At 41.1% G+C, this 19,377-nt stretch overlaps 1 protein-coding gene across 1 annotated transcript; it reads left to right on the forward strand.

Moving 5' to 3' along the window:
* The first annotated feature begins 8,652 nt into the window (after window positions 1-8,652).
* CEP57L1 (centrosomal protein 57kDa-like 1) lies at window positions 8,653-19,377 on the forward strand. The gene is made up of 10 exons (XM_009893870.1): window positions 8,653-8,794; window positions 10,525-10,704; window positions 11,287-11,408; window positions 11,825-11,941; window positions 12,232-12,309; window positions 14,032-14,130; window positions 14,849-14,926; window positions 15,095-15,264; window positions 16,919-17,063; window positions 19,147-19,377. Exons 1-10 carry the CDS (start codon window positions 8,653-8,655, stop codon window positions 19,375-19,377), a joined length of 1,362 nt encoding a protein of 453 aa, XP_009892172.1.

Genomic DNA, 19,377 nt, shown 5'->3' on the forward strand with positions numbered 1-19,377 from the left:
CACTTAGGATATTGTGTCTGTTCAGGATGAGCGATATAGATGTGTTGGAGTTGCTATGAATATTCTGAGCCATGTAAACAGATTATATTATTTTAAATTATTCTGCAACAAAATAGGTCTCCAAAACAAGACTGAGGCGTTGCTCTGACTCAGATCTGCTTGCAGTTTTTCTGCGTTTTTAAAGACAACTGTTGCTGTCAAAAGATGACTTTGAGAATCATTTCTTGCCAGGAGTGAAACTTATCTTTTCCTTGTTAGTTTTTTTTCATTCTTTCTCTTAGGTTGCCTGATGTACAAATGTAGAATGGAGTTCTTGTTCCCTGCCAGGTGCCGAGTTATCAGCAGCACAGAAATATGTGGGAAAAAAATGTAGGGGCGGTAGTAGGTAAAAGGAGACAAATCTTACGAATAATTACCCTCTTTGTGTTTCTCTGCTCGTCCATGTCATGGTCTTCCAGTTATCTGTCTAAAAATCTACCTCCTACTCCATCTCCGTGCTAGGTTAAAGGATGTTGGATGAGGAGACTGACACTTTCTATGAGAAAGTATTGGTAAAAACAGAAGTTTACTTTGAAAACTTGTAAGGCAACGGTGGGGACTCAATCTGCCTGTTTTATCTGCCTAGAGGGCAAGTTGCAACGTTCAGAACCATCTTTCAGTGATCCCAGGAAATATTTGAGACATAAAAGGTGAAAATTATCATGCAGTAAAAGTGTTTACTGTAAATGAGTCAGTACCTGCAATAACTATCCCCTACCTCGTTATATTTCTTCACTATGATTGTCATGTCAACCCACTCTTACATATGCTCCAGCCTACCCTAATATGTCTTTTCCTTTTTGCATGTGCCCTTCTAATCTCTAATTATTCTGCCTGTGCACAGATACACAGTCTTCTGTACAGGAGATACTTGCCCTTGAAAAGCTGCTCTTTCCACAAAAGCAAAGTCTTCCTCTTTTTAATCAAGGGTCAATAGCCAGAGCCAGTAATTTCCTCCTGCCTTCCCATCTATCAGGACGTACGTGCTCTCCTTCGCTCTCTAGAAAGCCGTGAGAGCTGCTTCCAATCTAATGAGCAGAAGCAGGTTTTTGAGGGGAAAGTGAAGTGACCAAGCTAAGTAAACTACATGTGGAAGACAGTGTGATGGCATCATCAGCAGCAAATAACAGCGCAGAGAAAAAGTAGCTTTTTACATTCTTCATGTAGGGTAGTGAGGAGAGCACCTTGAATTTCCACATCAGTCAGTGTACTAAAGGCAAACAGCATCTGTTGGAAGTGGATCCTAAGTGTGAAGGGAAGAAATTTGATAGTTATTCTTGTGGGGGAAAAAATGTCTCTTTTTACTTTGTAAAAAAACCTAACTTTTATGCCAGAAGAAAGGGATGGAGAAAAAGAAGACCGAAGGCAGAAGAGCAAGGAACAAAGCTATAGGATGATGTAAATATAAGGAAAAGAGAGGAGATGAGGGAGAAAAAGCAACTCTAAGGTGGAGGTGGATGAAAGGAGAAGATAACAGGGACAGAAGTACGAGCGAAGCGAGGAAGTGTGTTCGTGACCATTTATATCATTTGCTTTTATGTTTGATGCTTATTACAAGAGGGTTATATTTAACTACTTTGAACTGATTAAAAGACTTAGAAATGTAATTATTTGGTCACAGTACATTCCGGGCCAGATGCTTTCATGCTACCATAGCAATTGTTGCTAGATATGAATTTGCAGTCTTGCTCCTCTGAATGCTAAGTTCACTTATTGTCTGCTCATACAGGTTAAAGCAGTTTGCACCAACTCGATTTCCAAACAAAGTATCAAATATGATTTTATCCAGTACTTATGAATGAACGCCCAATTTAATGAGGAATTGGGTCTGCTGTGCTCATTGAAGAAAACAGCAAAACTCTAATGATATTACGACCCAAGTTTGCTTGATACACTGTCAGGTTAGAACCCATTCCTAAAAAAATTGTCTTTAAAAAATCTGTTTTCTCCCCACCTGGTTATTTCTTTGCCTTGTTCCCAAAGTACTTCTGTAACTCATTCCATTTTCTTTCTTCCTCTTTTACTTCTCTGTCTTTTATCTCTAGCAAACAGGAACTGTAGAAATATCAGTATGAATGCTTAGAAGGTCTGGCTTAGGGGTCAGAAGGTCTGAAATAAAAGGCTTAGGAGGTGGTTTTTTTCATTAAAATACCAGGTTTTATCATACTTCACAGTACATACAGCGTCATGAGAAAACACAGAATGTAATTTCTTTTCCTTTTCTTCCAAGGCTGAAAGAAAATGATTGGATGAAAGTTCTGCATAAGACTTGAAATTCAGGAATGAATAGGTTTTGCTACTGTAGTGTCAAAGAAGAAACCGGGCACTTAACCTTTGCATAGCCAGTTCTGAGACTGTGAGTTTGTATCTTGCAGTTTGTACAACAAGCTAACTCTCATGGATTTGCCTGTGTCAGTTTTTCGGAAGACTCCAAAGTTCCTTAATTGCTCTAACAAATTTTAGTCATTTGTTCTAAATTCATTTAAAGTGGGACTCGACGGAACTTAAAAACATGTTGAAATGCTTTATTGATTCAGTGAGGTTTCACTTCCTATTAGTTTTGCAGCTGTCACCACTTCATTTCTAACCCACTTAGATTAAAAAAGGCACGTGAATACCAGTTGCTTAGATATGTCCTGAGCAAGGTCATATGTTTCAGGCTGATTAAAGCGGTTGTGTCAGGATGCTAGAGACTGGGTGTTCCCAAAACAACAATGCAGTTTGCCTACGACATTATTTATTTATTTTTGTCAGTGGAAAGGCTGTTCTTTGTCTGTTGGGAATAAGGCTGAAAGAGCGTTGCAGCACAGCTAGTACAGCAGAGCAAGCTTTTCCCTGGTTCTCGAAGGAAAGTGAAAGGGGGAAAAAATAGCCCAATTTGGCTTGTATCACGAAAATGGCCTCTCACATAACCTTTCGCCAGCAAGGCTTGGCTCAAATAGATGAGGCGGCAGCCAGCATTCTGGGAGTTTCTTGGTATAGCCTGTGTTGGGGCAATTCTTTAAAATTTCTCTTATGTCAGATAAACAGTGAATCATTCCTTGATTCATCTCAGACTTTGTTTTCAGTTATGGAAAAAAACACCGTAAATTGTGCATGCCCAGTAGGTCAGGTCAGAAGATAGGTATCTTTGTATTTCTTTCTGAAAAATGCTTTGATCTGTTTTTTTCTTTTTCCTCTTTGAAGGTGTTCTGACAGCACCTCTTTGGTTCTAAAAGGTTGCCCTCACAGCAATTTGAATGAACCCAGATCTCTGTGAGATAACAAGCACCGGAGAATTTAGTGAAAGCATCCCTTACATTATCACTTTATTCCTTTAGTGTGTATCTTTTGGGAAACTGTTAAGCCAGCATTATTCCCTGAATCTGCTATAGTTCATATATGGAAAAAGCTTTTCCATATGCTGCTTTACAGTATGGAACATAATTGTATATGTGGCAAAATGTTTTTGGACTTTTAACTTCAGAAGAAATTTTGTTGAAACTTTTTTAATGATGTGGCTAGCAATGGAGGGGAGGAATGGAAAGGAGGAGAGGAGGAGGAGGAAGTCAACTGGTCTTTCTGTAACATTTAGGATTTCAGTGCTGTTCAGTAGTTCTCCACTGTTGGCATGCTTACTTGTGCTAGACCGCAGTAACTAAAATGTCAATTGATTTTTACAGCAACCTGATCCAGTACTCTGGCACTCAATGCAGGCCACATTCAGCAAAAATAAAGATAAACAGTGTAAAGGTAAATCGCATGATGAAATGGGAAATTCCCTGTTTGTCTCAAGGTACCAAACTCCAGCTTGCTTGCTGTCCTCTGAGAAAGCCACATATACAGGTACGGACCTGATGATGGGATTGCTCTCCAACAGCCTTTGGGCAAGCTCACTCCCAGCCCGCATGTGCTGGTGAGCCAGCAGGCAGAAGTGGTGCCATGGCTCATCCTCACACCCCAGGGGTGAGCATGCCAACCGCAACAAGCTAGGAAGGACGTAGGCAGTGTAATTACATTAGCACAGTGCTGTCAGAGAGCTAATTTGCTCTGCCTGGCACCATGCACCGCGCACAGGGTTGCGACCACATGGCACTGCGCTCAGGGAGCCTCCTGGCCCCAGCTTGGGGACAACATAGGCGGCAAGGCCAGGCTGACGTTTAACAGCAGGACCACAGGCGGCACTAAATAGCCCCATGGCTTGATGTAGGGTATGTGTGAAGTGGCTTCTTTGTGTTTTCACGTGTAAAATAACACTGGGCATCTGAGCATCACCAATGTGTCCACCAAGGCAGGCTGGGTCAGTTCTGGTTAAAAAACCCAAAGGGCCGGCAGGAGGGTCTGGATGTGACCCACACAACACAACTGCTTCTCCCCCACCCTTCCCTGCCACGGCACTGGCTGCTGAGGTGGCAGGAGGCATTTCTGCCTCCCTCCCTTCCCCTCACCTCACCTCTGCCTGTAACCAGGGTGTTTTCTCAGCCTCCATTTAATACGCATACTTCTCCTTTGGCTGTTCCCCAAACTCAAAGGAGTGCACTAATTTCCTCAATGAAGGGCTTGTCTAAACAACGGTGTTTTGGCTGCTTTAACGAGTGTTGTTCAAGTGCTAAATCCCCCTAAGCCTCGTGGAGTTACATTAGTACAAACATTGCCATTCGGGAAGCTATATCTGCTTTAAAGCGCCTCTCTAGGGCTGTGTACTGGCATCTACGGTAGCGTGGAATAAAAGAAGGGTAGGTTAAGCTCGCAATGGATGAGGGCTGTGTAATGCTTTTTAAAAAGTAAACCTGTCTGTGAGGGTTTTATAGAAACTGAAATACTTGGGGGGGGAAAAGTGGATGGTAGGACAGTTGTCGTCCAAACATATGTCAAGCTACTTAATTATTTCCTGATAGGTTTCTTGTCCTACTGGGCTGAAAGTGGTCAGGATGTTTGGTGGTATCTTGCTGGTGTAGAGTGACTTGGTCCTTTTCCTGGCCCATGTCCTTGCCTGTGGTCTGCAGCATCGTAGACATGACTCCTGCGCAGCATGGTTGTTATAAACTATCTTTACCTGCTAAGATATTAAAGGACTCGTCTACACCAGAGCTCCTCTACTAGAGTAATTATGCTGACAGGGCCTCCAAGCACTAATAACAACCATTCCCTCAGCCTGCTCCACACAGCCTCTGCGTCTGAGAAAGCTGTGGCAAAGCAAGGCAGCCGTAACTATGTCCGCAGCAGGGGTTCTGCAAACACAGGTGTCTCAGTCATGTGGCCTTACATTCCTTCACAACCCTTGCTGAGCCTGTGCTCTTAGGAGTAGCCTGGGCAGCTCCCCGCTCCAGCTGCAGGGTGCGTGTCACCCTCTGCTCTCCAAGAGGCTTTTGTGCAAGTTTCACCGCTGGCAAAATTGTGGGTTTCCATGCTGAAGCCCACACTGGATTAGCTGGATCACCATCACTGGGCTTATGGGCTGGATTCTTCTCTTTCACTTTCCCCCGGCTTCACTTGCAGAACTAAATGTTTTTTACTTTCCTTTCTCCCAAATAGATGTCCCCCGTGTCCTTTGTAACCTTTGTATTACTGAGCTTGACCACAAACTCTCAAATTTTCTCGTGCTTTATTCCCTCCCTCTCTTATTCATTATTTGCTTCGGATCACCACCCTCCTTACAACTGTCCACAGACTCATCTCCTTGGAAACGGCAGAACTTGTTTATGTGACAGTTATAAGGAAACTAATTGATGTGTAGCAGCTGCAGGCATGCAAAGGAGCCATGTTCCTCCACCAGAGGACGTTGGAAAAGCAAGTCTCCGCTTATGCTGACTGCTAAAAAGTTAGATGGAGTGAGCAAAACCCGCCTTCTTCCTCTGGAGTTTCCAAAGTTGCCTTCCCCTGTTCACAGCAGCAGTAGGAAGCTTGGTGCGTGCGTATATGGGTATTTTTATGGACCGTTTTGCTAATCTTTTTCATCACCAACGCGTTGGGGTTGAGAAGCAATGGGAAAATTGGTAAGTATTGCTTATTTCTTATTTTGTGGGGTACCATGCTGGTGCACCATGCCATGCCAGGCCCATGTCCTCTCCCATCTTGGCCCTGACCCTCCCTGTGGCCACAGGACTTGCTCATCCATATCTTGAGATTTCTGTTGCTCCTTGATGTGTGCTGTTCACTGCCACTGCCCCTTGTGCTGTTGGAAATAGCCGATAAGCCCAGGGTGGCTGGTTGGTACAGGCAGGACAGCTGCGGGGAACTCTCCAGGAAAGTCCTGTGGTGCAATGGTAGCCTGGGCAGCTCCCCTCTTGTGGGCCGGCGGGGGCTGTGCCAGGCGCGAGGGGGCATGCTGGTGCCAAGGGGGACATCCCTGAACTGTGGGATCTGCCCTGGGGGTGTTAACACACAAGAGCAGCGGTGTCTGGGAGGCCCCAGGTCAAGCAAGCCCTGGTGGAGAGATGCTCATGTCCACATCTCCGTGATGACATCTTGGAGGAGGAAGGAATTATTTCCACATACCTTTGGTTTAGTGCATGTCTTGAAGAGGCGGTGTGGATGGATGCTGATTTTTCTATTTTATACAGCCTCTGAAACACTGCTGGAAGAGCTGTTCCTGGAAATTTTTTCTTTCATTGAAAACTTTCTTCCCTGTCCACCTGGTATGAATGGCTTTTCCTGGTTGTGCTTCATCAGCAGGTTCCAGTCGTGGTTTGGTTTTCTGCCTCCTGTTACTACATACCTCCTTTGGGTGACTTTCCTGGGAACTAGCATCTGTAAATACCCCTGCTTAAGTGGGAAGCCGGTTCCAGTTGCATGCCCTGTATTTTAAACTCAAGTGATACCATAATTGTTGTATCATTGAGCCTTCAAATAAGCTGTTTTTCTATCAACTGAAGCTGTATATACCCTTAATTTCTTACACTGTATGAAGTGAAATGCTTGGTACTACTTTGCTAGGTAGCTGTGGAGTGATTTAAAACTTGCTTTTAACTTCCTTCTCTTAGTATGCTGTTTACACTGGCTACAAGTAGCAAAACCTGCTAACAGCTTTCAGAAGTGAGCAACTCTCAATTTTTGAAGTGTACATTAATAGGACCCGTCTTAAATGGACAAAAGTGTGTTTTTGAGGGGAGCATTGTCTCTGCTGTTCCTGCTTATATAGGACAAATATGCTAGGAGCAAAGAATACAATGAAAAAGCTTAACAACACTATTTTTGCAGTACCAGAAGTCCAAAGTTACTAAAGACCTCTATAATCATCGAATAGACTCATAGAAGGGTTAGAGTTGGAAGGGACCTTAAAGATCATCTAGTTCCAACCCCCCTGCCATGGGCAGGGACACCTTCCACTAGACCAGGTTCCTGAAAGCCCCATCCCACCTGGCCTTGAACAATTCCAGGGACGAGACATCCACAACTTCCCTGGGCAACCTGTTCCAGTGCCTCACCACCCTCACAGTAAACAATTTCTAGCATAAATCTACCGTCTTCCAGTTTAAAACCATTAACCCTTGTCCCATTGCTACACTCCCTGATAAAGAGTCCCTCCCCATCTTTCCTGTAGGCCCCCATTAGGCACTGGAAGGCTGCTATGAGGTCTCCCTGGAGCCTTCTCTTCTCCAGGCTGAACAACCCCAACTGTCTCAGCCTGTCCTCATAGGAGAGGTGCTCCAGCCCTTTGGTCATCTTCACGGCCCTCCTCTGGACTCGCTCCAACAGGTCCATGTCCTTCTTATGTCAATGTTAGTTCTTCAATGTTAGTTCTTTTTCCACCTTTTTCCTTCAGATGGCCTGTAGCCCTCCTTCAGGTGACCTATGGCCTACTCTTGGTTGTCATAACATTCCCAATGTAAACAACCAAACAAAATGAAGCTTGACTGACTCGTCGCAGAGTGCATATGGGCTGATCTCTCACGGTCTTCTCTCCTAGAGTCTGTATTAGACTAAAGCATTTTCTGCAAGTTTCACCACCCATGTCTTGGGTATCAAGGAAAATCACTATTTGACTGTGTGCAAACTATCTTCAAATGTGCTGTGTATTTTATCAGAGATAAAATAAAGAATGTGAAAGGGTGGGGCAGAAAGGGAGTGGAGAAACAGGACTTAATACATATGCTTAATAACGGGGAGAATGCTGGGAATGTTGCATGTTAAATATCCTTTTGTTGTCTTGACACTAGATGTGGAGAACCATGTCTGTATTATGTAATAAAGCCATATGTAAAAAGATAGGTGTTAGAGCACGAGGGAGGCTGCAAATGAAAACAGGCTGTAAAAGTTGGAATGCTTGCTCTGCAAGGAGCACTGAGAGGCGGACACCGAGGTCTGTAAAATAGATAACATAAAATGTTGTTAATCCTTGGCTTTTAAAAGGACAAAAATCAGGATAAGTTATTAGAAATCAGCAAGAAAAATCAGAAAATTTTGGAGAGTGGAAGAGAGCTATGTTTAGTGTTATGAAAGGCATTGTTTTGGAATTGCATTAAAATACAGGATTCATTTGTGTGTGTGTGTAGGTTTTTTTAATTATTATTTTGGTGCACATGATCTGGTTTGATATAAAACAGAGCCAGGGACAGCCCAGTGACATCTTTTGAAAAGTTATGTAGTCCTTTAAAGAGCTAGTGTCATTAAATAGCTCTCTTTTTACAGGCTATGGATTCTGAATCAAAGAACAGTTTCATAGGAAGCTTTCTTCATCCACCAGATAAGTTGCTTCCTGCGGCCTTTGCTTATATAGAATCAAAGAAGTTGGCAGCTGTTGGTGGTGACAGGCCTTCTGTCCCCAATAACCAAGGTAAAGCCAAAATACGTCCTTAACGTGGTCTTTTTAACTGTTCCATGTGAAATTTCTTGAGCAAGATCTCCGTACTGTTTTACTCAGTTCAATGACTTGCTGCGATTAGCAGACTGACATTGAGACAGGATGTATATGTGTCCTGAGGGAGTAGTCTCCCTGAAGTCATACGTCTGGAATGGAAACTGCTGCAAGTCTTCTAACATCCTTATAAACTTTGGCTTTGAAAATTGTTTAACTTAAAATCGTCAGACTTCCTTTAAAAGCAAAGGAGAATGCTTCAAACTCAGCAGAAGCAGTTCATGACTTTAACTGCAGCAAAAAAAAGATCATTAGTATGGTATACTGGCTTGAAATTGGCTTTGTGTAGTGGTATTTGACTCCCTTTAGCTTAAAATCACTTCTAAGGTGTTTTCTGTGGTATTATTCCTTGGGAGAACTTTTGAATAACGCAAACTGTCAAGAAAGTTCGGAGCATGGAAGTTAGTCTGTATGAAATATGGGTCTACTATGATTGTCCTGTGCCTTAATTGGTGATTACTCACTGGAGGTCACAGGACAAATGCTCGGTGGCTTAGCTTATCTGGAGAGCTCAATGAATCACAAGGATACCATAGTTGGATTTACTGTCATGGACAGCTTTGCAGTTTTGCACAGGCGCGGCCTATGTGTGTGACCATTGTTCTTTCATTTGAAGAGTCTGTGACTTCTGTAGTAATCTTTTGTCATACGGAGTTTGGGTTTTTTGAATTAAAATGTTCAGTTTAATGTTATGCAGCTAAGTTTTTAAGGAAGGAAATGTTTGGCATGCCAATAGAAGGATGGAAGAAGTGGTCCCACTTCATCTTTCTGCTCTCTGGTATCTGCTTTTGGGGTTTCGGTTATTGGTGGGTTTTGGTTTTGTTTTTAAGTTTTATTCTAATGGGGCTATGATAAGCTGATGAGAGTTGTTACGGAGCTAGCAATATTTGCTGGGTATTCCTCTACTGAGAGACTTGGTATAGGGAAACTGTCAAGGCTTATAAAATGTCAGAAAATAAGCTTGACTTGTTACAGAACATGTCTTAAACTTCTACAGATATGTATACTTTTTGGAAAGCTAGTAGACTTTTCCTTGTAGCTGAAATTGCAGCTTTTATTTTTGGCCTGATTTTGACACATACTGATTTGAGGCTAAAAGCAAAATCTTGCAGGCTTGTTTCTATGGTTTAGAGAATCATCAAATACAAGAAAATGGACATTGAACCATTACCTTTTGAAACAACGATGTTTTTAAAATGCATCCTCTACTAAAATGTCCCTTTGTATCTGATTTCCTCCCTGTCCTGAGTCTGGTTTTGGTTTTTAATCTGTCCACACTAAAACTTGTGACTTAACTTGGATACCTGTGTTCCCGGCTTCTGTGTAAACAGTAGTCCCAGGTTTTGTTATACTCAATTTGCCACGATTTCTTTGTTCTTGCTACCATTTGAAGTGAAAATAGTTTTGCTCATGGGACATGTGCTTTATAGTTGTTATGCAATATACATGTCCATTTTCTCCCAGATATGTTGTGTGTGTGTTAGTGTACTGCTGGGAAATATAATTCATTTTAGGAGTGATCCTAGGAAGAAAATTTAGATAGTATGTTGATGTTTGAAATGTTTTGTTTTAGTAGTAGTAGTAGTAATAATAATAATAGTAATAATAGGAACCATTACTTAAGGTGTAACTGTTGCAATGCTTGCTAGCTGTGGTGGCAGCCCTGAAAACTCTTCAAGAAAAGATCCGGCGTCTAGAGTTGGAGAAGTCACAGGCTGAAGATAATCTGTGCAGCCTCTCCATAGCAGCTGCTCAGTGTAAGAAGGCCTTAGAGCATGAATCCTACAAAAGGGACACAGCACATCAAGAACTGATGCAACAGAGGAAAGGTATTTCTCTTGAGTGATAACATATAGCCACAGCAACTCCAAGACTGCATAATCCAGGGAGTGTTTGTTTTGACAAACGGCTAGTTAACGCAGCCCCCTTTCTTTTTTGCTTCAGGATTGGGGAGGGGCAGGAGCTTCATGACTGTGGATCAAGTTGAGATCTTTTTTTACATATATTAAACAAGTATTGCATAACCCATAAAGCTATTTTAAAGAATAAGCAGATTTGAGGTGGTATGTTTAACTCCTACAGTAAGCAAGCAGCTGCTTACATGTATAACACTGCTAACTTGAGAAAAGCGAGGAGAAGGGAAGAAGCTAGATTCTGATTAGATATCTGCTGATATAAATCAAAGTAACTGCAGTGCTCACACCTTTGGAATTCAAATTAGGTACTAGCTCTGGAAAAACATTTTGATTCTCATGTCTTATATATAAAATATATTTTAACCGCATGACTTGTTCAGACTAACAAAACTTTTCTTGTGTGTTTTAAAGAGAGAGAATTCCTCAATGAGATGATAGACTGGCTAAAGGTGTAACTCCCATTGCTGTACCAAATGTCTTTGTTTCTCTCTGTAGATGTAAGTGTGCAGTTAAATGCAGCACAATCCCGCTGCTCCCTGCTGGAGAAACAGCTGGATTACATGAGGAAAATGGTTTCCAGTGCGGAACTGGAAAAGAAAATGGTTTTAGAACAACAGGTGAAGCCTTTTAGCATACTAACAAAGTAGTGATATGTTAAAAAGTATAGAAATGTGTAAGACTGGAACTTTTTTATGGCCATCATTCTTCCTCAGCTCTTCTCAGGGCGGTAGCAAACGGAAGCAATTTACTGTCTGAGTGACTGATGACAACTGTCCAATGAATTGTATGAAAAGACTCCCTAGGTGGAACTCTTAATGAGCAAAACCATGCTAATACTTGCACATTTGGTAGACAAAAAGGCTGCTGGAAACTTAAGTCTTCTTTGTCTGCCTGGTATATTTCATCACTTTGCAATTTAAAAAATATGAAACTTAAACTAGTTAAACACCTTTACTGTAGTGTGTTTGGTTTTTTTGCTGTCAGAAACAATTTTAGTCAGCTGCCAACTCCATTCTTGCTTACTTTTTTCCAGGCCCAGCTTCAGAAAGAGGAAAATCAGAACCAGTTAGAACTGCATGCAAAACTTGAAAAGCTTGAAATGCTAGAAAAAGAGTGTCTTAAACTTACTGCTACTCAGAGAACTGCAGAAGTAAGTATGCATGGAATGACAGTCTGAAGTCATTCATTTGATGCAATTTGTATGGCATACTGTTAGTAGTACTAAGTTTTGCAAAAGTTTCCTCTGTTAAAGCTAAGATCATAAAGCATTCCTGACTGAATGCCACCTTGGCTTCATTTGCATGAGGCTTTTTATCAGTCTGGGCTTTAAAAATTCCTACAGTCCTATTTTATCCCAGATTACAATTGCAAGATACTTCAGACTTCTGATTTAGCATGGCAAACTGAAGTGTGACTGATCATTCTTGCCTTTGAATTCAGGACAAGATCAAATGCTTAGAAGAAAAACTTTGTAAAGAAGAGCATCAGCGTAAGCTAATACAAGAAAAAACTGCTCAGGTAGACTGAAAAGATTTTATTTTATCTTATTTTTTTGTGGCTGAAGAAAGCTACTCTCTCTGTCCAAAATACCCTTTTTTATTATATTTAAACTCCACATGTTTATTGCCCAGGGAGAACTCCTGGAATGCCACCTAAACCAGTTATAGACTACATAGTAGAAAGATTGCCAGGTGTGTTGCATATCTCAATTAAGGAAGATTCTACTTGCATTTATATCAATGATATAGTTCATTAGCCTCAAAGCTGCTATAAGTGATCTGGGTAGAAAATGAATTTCTAGAGTATCTGCAACTAAATCAGATAACTAACTTAGAGTGACTAGAAAGTGGTCATGTAAGAAACCTTATCCCCCAAGTAAGGTTGGTTATCCCGTTTGTTTTCCCCTTTCTGTTAAGATCTGCTGAAATCTAATATACTGGACCATACTTGGAAAAGTCTTTAATTAGTGATACTGTTACATTGTTCATTAAGTGAGAGCTTGCATAATTCATTATTCTGTGAAGCCACAGTCAGCTTGTTGGGCCACCATCCATCTGAGAGAGGAATATTTGCCAAAGAGAGGAAAATCAAAGAAACCTTTTGTTAAAGGGGCAAAGTAGCCCCAAGAAGTAGCAGCCATTTGAAAGAGGGCAGTTGTGGTGGCATTCCCTTGGGGTGGGGGGAGCTGAAGAATAATATTGAAAGAACCAAGCCATAAGTGAAGCTGACAGCTTAAATTAATTCATCAGTGCTGTCAGTTTTTATACCTCAATCAAGGACGGTGGGCTTTCATCAGTCCAGGAAGCTTGAGAGAACACGCAGATTGTAGCCCAGGTATCTGACCACCTCCGGAATCCAGCAGAATGACAGTTGAAAACTTACAGGTTTTGGGGTTTCGTGCTTAAACTGCTTGTTGCTGCAGAGCAGAAGGCCTGCTATGGAGATTTTATCTTCTGAGAAACATAAGAAGAATCACTTTCCCAGAGCAGATAGTCTGACTTTAGCAGTAGTATACACATTTGCTCAAGAAAGGCCTTAGGTGTAGTAAACTGAGTCCTAAAATAGTATTAGTACCATCTTAGTTCACTGCAGGGTGGATTTAGGTCTTTTGGGTCTGGGTTGGAAAACGCAGGGTGTGGGGTGGTTCACTTCCTTTTGGTGACAGAAAAGCCAGAATAATCTCGCTTTTGTGAGGGACCTCCAGCATGGTTTAGCTGGAACTGTTACACATGCCCAAACAAAGTCCTTGTCCTATGTTTAATTGGGAAAGGCTGTTATCCTGTTTATCATGGGTCTTTATATCCAGTCTGAACTACAGAGCAATCTGAGGATTGTCCAGCAGGTCTGACCTCAGTGTTACACAGACAGGCTCGGTTCTCTCTGTCACCAGATTGTAAGATCCAAATGTTCATATTCTTTGGATTTTATGATCAGATCCCCAGCATACAGCAGGATTGGCTTATCTCAGTTGCTGGTTGTCACAGTGGAAAAATACAGCTGCTGCAGCTCAATATGAAAATGAGGACTCCTAAGACAGAGCTGCAAGATCTGCCTGGTACTCTGCCATCCTAGTAATCGGTTCAGTTTTTAAGTGTAGCTTATGCCTTCCAAGCAGGACAGTTAATAGTGCCCTTAATTGGTTCTCATCCATGCATGAAAGAGGGCATTAATTAAACGATGTGATTTCATACTTCTAATATTACATCAAATGGTTGTTTTCTTTTTTGCTTATTCCCACAGCTTCAAATGGGATTAGAGATAAACAGAATTTTGATGTCTTTGGTAACATCTCAAAAAGAACCTGAAAAGGAAAACAGGAAGAAGAAAAAAACTAGGAAGGTAACATAAAAATTTTTATTAGTATACTGTTGCTGATAGCATCTGACTTGCACAGAGATTGGAATTTGTGAAAAACAGTGATGTAAAAGGCACTTCATTTGTTGGTTACACTTCACTCCATTTCCAAAGTGACGAACAGTGTTGAATACCTCTTTTTTTTTTCCCTTTGGTAATTAAACCAGTGCTAGGGCTGGTAGCACTTCACTGGAAAATTTGCCCTTACCAGCATGACAATAACCTCTATTACAGTATTACTGCCATCCCCCATGCCCTGTCTTAGCTGCCTTTCAGTTTATCTGGCAAAATTAGTTTCCAAAGCAATTTTAACTAGGCATCTTAAGATGGTGTGTTTTGGGGGGATTGCTGAAATCAAGAGAATTTGTTTTGCAACACATGTTACAGGTCAGTCAAAATTTTGCAACTGTGGTTTTGCAAACTTAAGTAAGAAATGTTCAATTTCTTTAATGTCAACCTAATTGTCAAACTATCTGCTAAATCCATCTGGAATAAAATTTATTTGTCTTGGCTGTTGGAAAGTCCTACTCCTTCCATATACAGTAGGGAATATTTTTTTTAAACCAGAGGAAAACTGAGGTGGTGCGTTTCATTGCTTGTTTATTTGAATTTTACATATTTATAAAAAAAAAGTTTAAGATTGTGCTGTTGGGCCAGGAGATTGGAATTTCTTGTCTTACTTTTTCCATCTATGTTATGGCAGAGAAATCCTACAATGAAGAAAACGCACCTTTCACAATTACATGTAAAGGCTGGTGAACTACCTTTTGTGGCTGGGAAGGTGAGTGAAAGCAAATGTTCTCGCTAAATTGGCATCTACAGTTTGAATAAGCCTCTTTACTGTAATTGTTAATCACTTCTGTAAACCACTTAATAATTCTGCTTTAAGTCTGTCAGCTGCAGCCATTCTGTTAGTGCAAACATACAAAGCGTGTTGCATATTATGAAGCATCGCAATCCACGTATCTCACCACGAAGCCAAGGAGGAGCTACATCTGGGATTTCAGGACACAGTGCACTTTCAAAATCTGTATCCTCTTGTTCCACTTCACCTACTGCCAACAGCAGTCTTTCGGACCTTCTCTTGGCCATACAAGATGAGCTGGGCCAAATGAGCTTGTGAGTACTCATCCCTGGTGTTATGAGTAAAAGTCACTTCAATGGTAGCCCTGTGAAGCCGCAGGTGTGCTGTAGTCAAACCTAGCCTGTTTTAAGCATAGGACTACTTATTGACAGAATGGCCTGAGCAGGCCTGACTGGTAAGATTTTTCTCATTCGAAAAATTCTTTCTATCCCGGTGTTTAACTGATCTTATGAGCAAGCAACATACCCTTCAGCTGGGTTTTTCTGCTTCCACACCCTGTGCTTAACCGAGCTGCTACTGAAGTAACAGCTGCAGCAAATGAAAAAATCTTTCAGGCCCGTGCTTTTTAGAATTTTTAAACATATACTGATATCTATAGAGTAGACCAAGAATGTTCTCCTGGAGAACGCTGCAAAGGTGGTGGTAATGAGCAAGGCCTGCAGAATGCTGTCAGTCTGGGTGGTAGGTTAGTACAGCTGTGGCAGGAATAGTCTTGTCACAACATCTAGCCTATTACTTTGTCTAATAGAGCCTATTACTCTTTCTATGTTCTCTCCATATGTGTATACCTGATAAGTCTTTGCGCTGAGGCAGTGTGGCATTCATTCCCTTTCCTTGTTGGTAGCAGGAGAACTTGCCAGTCCTGTAAGGGGGTTATGAAAGAGGGACGGTCTCCTGCCAGAAAATGGGCAGGGTGTGGAAGAAGCTAACACATTAGATGGGAGTGTATGTATCTTTCTAGCCATGCAAGTAAATGTGGATTACAACTTGTTGTGTTCTTAGGCATCTTGCCATTTATGCAAGCTTGTAGAGTTGTGGGCCAAAGCTTTGTAGCTGGTCATAGTAGACATGTCAACATGGTGAGCTGTGGTTTGAACAGAAGAGGATGTGTTGGTTAAACCAGTTAGGATGTTGACACTGGTTTGAAATCCTTAATGTGGCAAAATTTAAACTGGCAACCAATCTCTTCTTCAAAAAGCTTTGGCTTACTCATGGCAACTCAAGGACAGGTTGTTTTTTTGTGAGAGCAGCAACCAGTTGCTTCAATTAAACTGTCAAGGAGCAGCAGTTAGTCAGAAAAGAAGCTGTGACCTTTGTAAAGAGATTATTTATCTAAGAGAGGGTCTCTGGTTTTGGCCAGTTCAGATATCTAGGAATCAAGTAGACCTACACAATTTCTTTTAATTAAGCTAGTTAATTTGATTAACCAGCATACCTCACGGAGATCTTTTTGAGTAGAATATTTTAATTTGAATTGTCTGTCAGAAAAACTATAAATTAAATGTACTAGTCTAGACAATACTTTTCTGAATTACACTAAGCTTTCAAAGTCTGCACTAAACTGGGCAGGAAGTGAAAATACCATGCTGCATAGCTGCTGGTCACTTTCCAAATTCTCATTTTGCACACTATTATACATGTAGTTGTTATAACTGTGGCAAGGGGGAGGAATAAGATGCTCATCAGCTGCAAATCTGGAATAAGAAAATCAGACCCACTGGAAAAACTGTTTCTTTTCTAGTGTGAATATATTCCAGATTAATGTGTATTTTGTGAGGCAGTAAATAATGCTAAATTGCTGTACTCTGGACAAAATGGCTAGCAACTCCTGCAATACACTGAAAGTACTGGACGTAATCTTAATGACTATATCAGCAATACTTAGTACGGCATTCTTGTCTTTAATAGCAAGCATCAAGAAGTTCTGAAGCAGATACAGGAGACTCAAGACTCCAAAGTTCGTGAAGACCTAAAACGGGAGCTGGATTGCCTTGTAAAACAAATGGAGATTAAAGGAGAACAAATATCCAAGCTGAAAAAGCATCAGGCTACTGTAAGAATAAGATGTAAACTCTGCAGCTAGTAACACCCTAGTTGAAGGCTGCCACAACTCTGCCTCCTGTTGTCCTTAACTGAAATGTCACTGGAATGCTTAAGCCAAGATGTTTCACTATGGGTGATTACAATTAGGCTGCTAGCTCGGTGTTCTTGTACCTCCAGTTCCTTCTTTTGATCAAGAAAAAGTGCTTACTGCTGGCAGTTAGGTGTCTGTGCTAGTGCGAAGATGTCCTGCCCTGTGCCAGTTCTGCAATGCAGAGCTGGGTTGCTCAGTCTGTCACTTCTGCTTACCACGTCAAAACAAACTGTTAAGATTTCATTCCTTGGTGTCCTGTCCCTCTGGGGAATGAGAAAGAAGCTATAATTCCTGTGCAGACTGGATTAATTGTCTTTTATATTACTGAAATGCTGAAAATGTTTATTAACCAAATAGTCTGTTGACCACAGCTTCTCTAAAGTCAAAGCTAGACAAGTTTTTCAGTTTTAACCCCTAACCTGTACACATTCTGTCAGTATTTGTTCTAGAGCCATAGAAAACAGCTCTTCCTACATGCCCATATGAAATCATTCTTCTGTAGATGAACAGCTTAACCCATTTGTAGCAATTTGGTTTGGAACACATGACAAAAAATGCAGTCCACAGTTCTGTCTGATAGTTTTCTGTTCTTCCATCTCTTGTTGCAGGATGAATTGACTTACCGAAGAACTTTGCTTATATAGGAAACAAAACAAAACTCAGTGTGAGACCTTATGAAACGGGGAGGGGATGGTTAATTTAAATCTAACCAATTTTATTTGCATTCATTCTTTGACACATTTTACTCACTCAAACCTTTCATTGTCCACGTAATTGCAAGCACAAAGGTCCTTATGTCAAAGCTTGTCAGGGTTGCATGTTAGCAGTATGGACAAAGGACATTGACTGTTGAGTCCTCACTGCCTCTCTTGGCAATGTCAACTGTTTTTTGGATAAATCTTATATTCTGGAGGAGCCAACAATTATGGTGTTACTCCTTGCCTCAGAATCTTGGTGACTTCATCCTCCAGGAACCTGAGACAACGGGCAGTTGTGCCTTTGTTTCTTCCTTTTGCATATCTTTATGGCTACAGTCTGCCTTCATTTTGGGATGATGAGAAGAGGAATAGCACCTACAGTGTGGTGCAACCTTGTTGTCATCCTTGCCTATTGTCAGGGTGCAGATCTACTGGCAAGTCATCTGTGCTCCAGTTCAGCCTTATCAGAGCACACGCCTTAGGGTCATGATGTAAATACCACACTCTTCTTGTCTGTCTGTTTGATTACTGTCCATCACGTCCTGGTTATCAATACAGGCCACTCCTGTAACCCTTGGCCTATATCGTTTTTTCTGGTGCTTTTGCACACACACGTCTATTTGTATTTCGTATAGACCGATCTTAATATTTCTGATGTATTTTTCTGCTTTTAGAACCTGTCACGCTAAAAATGCTGTAGTCATCTCTGTGTTTCACAGTTAATAACATGTTCTAGAATGCAATTAAAGTTAATTATTTTTAGAAATGGACCTGAAGCCTAAATTGGCATATGGAATGCTTCCAGCCTAATTTTATCTTTGGGAGTGACCTTTTAATGCAAAATGCAAGTCAAGACATTATTTGACTACTAAAAAAACATTCTTTAGCAATCAACCCTGTTTATTCTGTTTTCTAATTTTGTTATGAGGCTTCAAATTAAGCTGCTTAGATACAGTAACTGATAATAAACAGTATAGGTTTGTTGGGGGGGGGTTGGTTAGGGTAGTACGATCTGAAAGAGAAGACTGTTGTAAATATAAATTGGTAACAGATGACATTCCGTCTCTCTCAAGCAAGCATTTTTACCTTAGGGAGGGATGGGGTTCAACGACCCTGAGTGTGGTGAGGTCAGTTTTCTGTGGTTCTTTCTGTTACAGCGAGACAACTGTGTGAAAGATTTCAACTGTTCTTTTTTTAATGCCCCTTAAACATCTTTAGTTTGGAGTTTAGTAGAAGTCCAGTAAGATCTACAGCTGTAGGTCTTCCGAGTATGTAACATTCTAATCAGTAATCTTTCTTCCTAGGTGCAGAAATTAAAAAGAAAAACTCAGAAATTGAAGCAAGAGGCAGCTCATGTCAAACTAAAGTGTGGTGACCAAAAGGAAGCAAAGGAGATTGCAGTCACTGTAAGGAAAAGTATGTCTAAATCTTGTCCTGGGCAGAAAAGCAGAAGCTCTCTTCAGCTGCTAAAAAGTGTGCAGAAACTTCAGTCAACACTGAAAAAAGATGATATCATGTGGGAACAATTGTTCTGA

This window comes from Charadrius vociferus, unplaced genomic scaffold (genome assembly GCF_000708025.1).
Source record: "Charadrius vociferus isolate BGI_N301 unplaced genomic scaffold, ASM70802v2 scaffold129, whole genome shotgun sequence".
Classification (NCBI taxonomy): Eukaryota; Metazoa; Chordata; class Aves; order Charadriiformes; family Charadriidae; genus Charadrius; species Charadrius vociferus.

Coding starts and splice junctions, on each gene's coding strand:
- CEP57L1 (XM_009893870.1), top strand. CDS start 8,653: ATGGATTCTGAATCAAAGAACAGTTTCATAGGAAGCTTTCTTCATCCA. Junction 8,795..10,524: donor TTCTGTCCCCAATAACCAAG/GTAAAGCCAAAA, acceptor AATGCTTGCTAG/CTGTGGTGGCAGCCCTGAAA. Junction 14,131..14,848: donor AGAAGAAAAAAACTAGGAAG/GTAACATAAAAA, acceptor ATGTTATGGCAG/AGAAATCCTACAATGAAGAA.